Source organism: Carya illinoinensis, chromosome 5, assembly GCF_018687715.1.
Source record: "Carya illinoinensis cultivar Pawnee chromosome 5, C.illinoinensisPawnee_v1, whole genome shotgun sequence".
Taxonomy (NCBI): Eukaryota; Viridiplantae; Streptophyta; class Magnoliopsida; order Fagales; family Juglandaceae; genus Carya; species Carya illinoinensis.
In genome coordinates, this window is record NC_056756.1 from 36,357,689 (window position 1) to 36,359,485 (window position 1,797).

At 34.9% G+C, this 1,797-nt stretch overlaps 1 protein-coding gene across 1 annotated transcript; it reads right to left on the reverse strand.

The window, feature by feature from the left end:
- Positions 1 to 340: 340 nt before the first annotated feature.
- Positions 341 to 1,471, reverse strand: LOC122311636 (MLP-like protein 43). Its single transcript, XM_043126254.1, has 2 exons — positions 1,301 to 1,471; positions 341 to 832 (listed from the first exon to the last, which is right to left on the reverse strand). The coding sequence occupies exons 1-2, from the start codon at positions 1,428 to 1,430 to the stop codon at positions 552 to 554; spliced, it is 411 nt and encodes a 136-aa protein (XP_042982188.1). The 5' UTR covers positions 1,431 to 1,471; the 3' UTR covers positions 341 to 551.
- Positions 1,472 to 1,797: the final 326 nt, after the last annotated feature.

The window sequence follows — 1,797 nt, forward strand, 5'->3', positions numbered from 1 at the left end:
CTGTCACTAAAAGTGACGGCTACATAATAAACTGTCACCAATTGTATTATGTGACGCACATTAGGTGACGGTCATGGTGACAACTTCAAACTATCACCAAATGTATTTGGTGATGTTTTGATTATTTTTTGTGACGGTTTCTTATGTCACAAAATACAAATTATGTTGTAGTGTCTTTTTCTCGATCGAGTAAGAAGATATGAGCTCAATGGAAGCAGGAGGTAGATCTATAAATTAATTTTAATATATATATATATATATGTATATGTATAGTCCAAACAAGTATAATATAACCTAAAGCTAGTACGTACGATATCAACAAAATGATCGATCGGAAGCATAAGGAAGTTTCGTTTGCAGGCTTATTATAAGCATAAATTGAGAGAGATGGATCAGATCCACCGTGAAAGACACGAGGTAGCTGCTCAAACAAAAAAAACCAACAACATTATGCAGGAAAGGGTACCTTTTTACGTACTTTACTTTTTAGAAAATAAAGGTACTTATATATATATGCTATATGAATGTGATCATGTTTTTGTTCACATCTACTACTCCTGGCTGATCTTCATAAGAGTATCATCTATCTCTCTGGTAAGATCAGCTGCAAACGGAAGCAATTCTTTTGGATCTGGAATATCCAGGTTAAGTTTCTCATAATCAATACTCCAACGGCTCAAGCATCCCTCTTTCTTGGGAATGGCCTGAAAAGTGAACTTGATACTTTTGTATGCCTCTTCCACTAATTCCCCTCTTATCAGATTGAAAGTAACCGACAGTTTTTCGTCATCTTTGCTCTCTATGATCTCCTTGGAAATTACAGTTTTCCCCCCTACGAAGCCAGACCAAAAGAAAAGAATGGATGAAACATATATATATATATATATATATATATATATATATATATATATATATATATATGAAACCGTACAAGCTGCAATGATACCTTAATTAAACTATCAATTTCCAGAATCACCTCCGATCCCAAGCAACCAAAAAAATGCAATATATTCCATTTTCCCTTTCGAAAGTCCAAATTACCCCTAACAACTTTTAAAAAGACATTATAATCATTGTAAATTAAAAATTTTAAAAATAAGAAAGAAAGACCAAATTAATGACCAACCAAAAATTAGTAGTTTGTGGCCGTGTGATCATTGAAATTGATAATTTATTGAGACGATTGCAAATAAAAAATTGCGAAATGCGAACAAGACGCGAGAATTATATACAACAATACGTACCAATTAAGCATAACATGTGACAATTAAGTAAGAGAAAGTACTTTTGTGGCCCTTACCGTGTGCGAGATGAAAGTTCACGACAGCACCCACATCTTCCCATTTACCTTCTACTAAATCAACCTTGGGTATATAGGTAGGGCAAAGTTTTGGTACCTCGTACAATCGTTTCGCGTTTGCCTCATACATAGAACGAGCTGATGACTTGGCCTCTATTTCAATATACTTAACTTACCAGACAGAGAAGAAGACATTTTTCCTTTCAATTATAAGACTTTGTGTCCAGGACACTACTCCTCTTCGGCTTTTATAGGAAAAATGGGCTAGGTTAATTTAGTCGACAAGTTCCTCATTCTCTTAACGCTAACTCGTGGAAATATCATGGACTTCAAAGTCACATTCGTGCCTTTGAAACAGCAAGCTAGCCGACGTATATCTTTGACACGTAGTTTTGGCAAGGGAACAATTTCTTGTACTACTAGTTCTGGATACTTTTGGAATTAAGAACCAGGTACATTCATTCACGAGATGATGTCTTGTACCAGATTTCAACAAG

Bases quoted from the DNA above. Each gene is read 5' to 3' on its own strand.
- LOC122311636 (XM_043126254.1), bottom strand. From the start codon at position 1,430: ATGTATGAGGCAAACGCGAAACGATTGTACGAGGTACCAAAACTTTGC. The intron at 833-1,300 runs GTAAGGGCCACA...CTGGCTTCGTAG, and splicing joins GAACTTTCATCTCGCACACG to GGGGGAAAACTGTAATTTCC.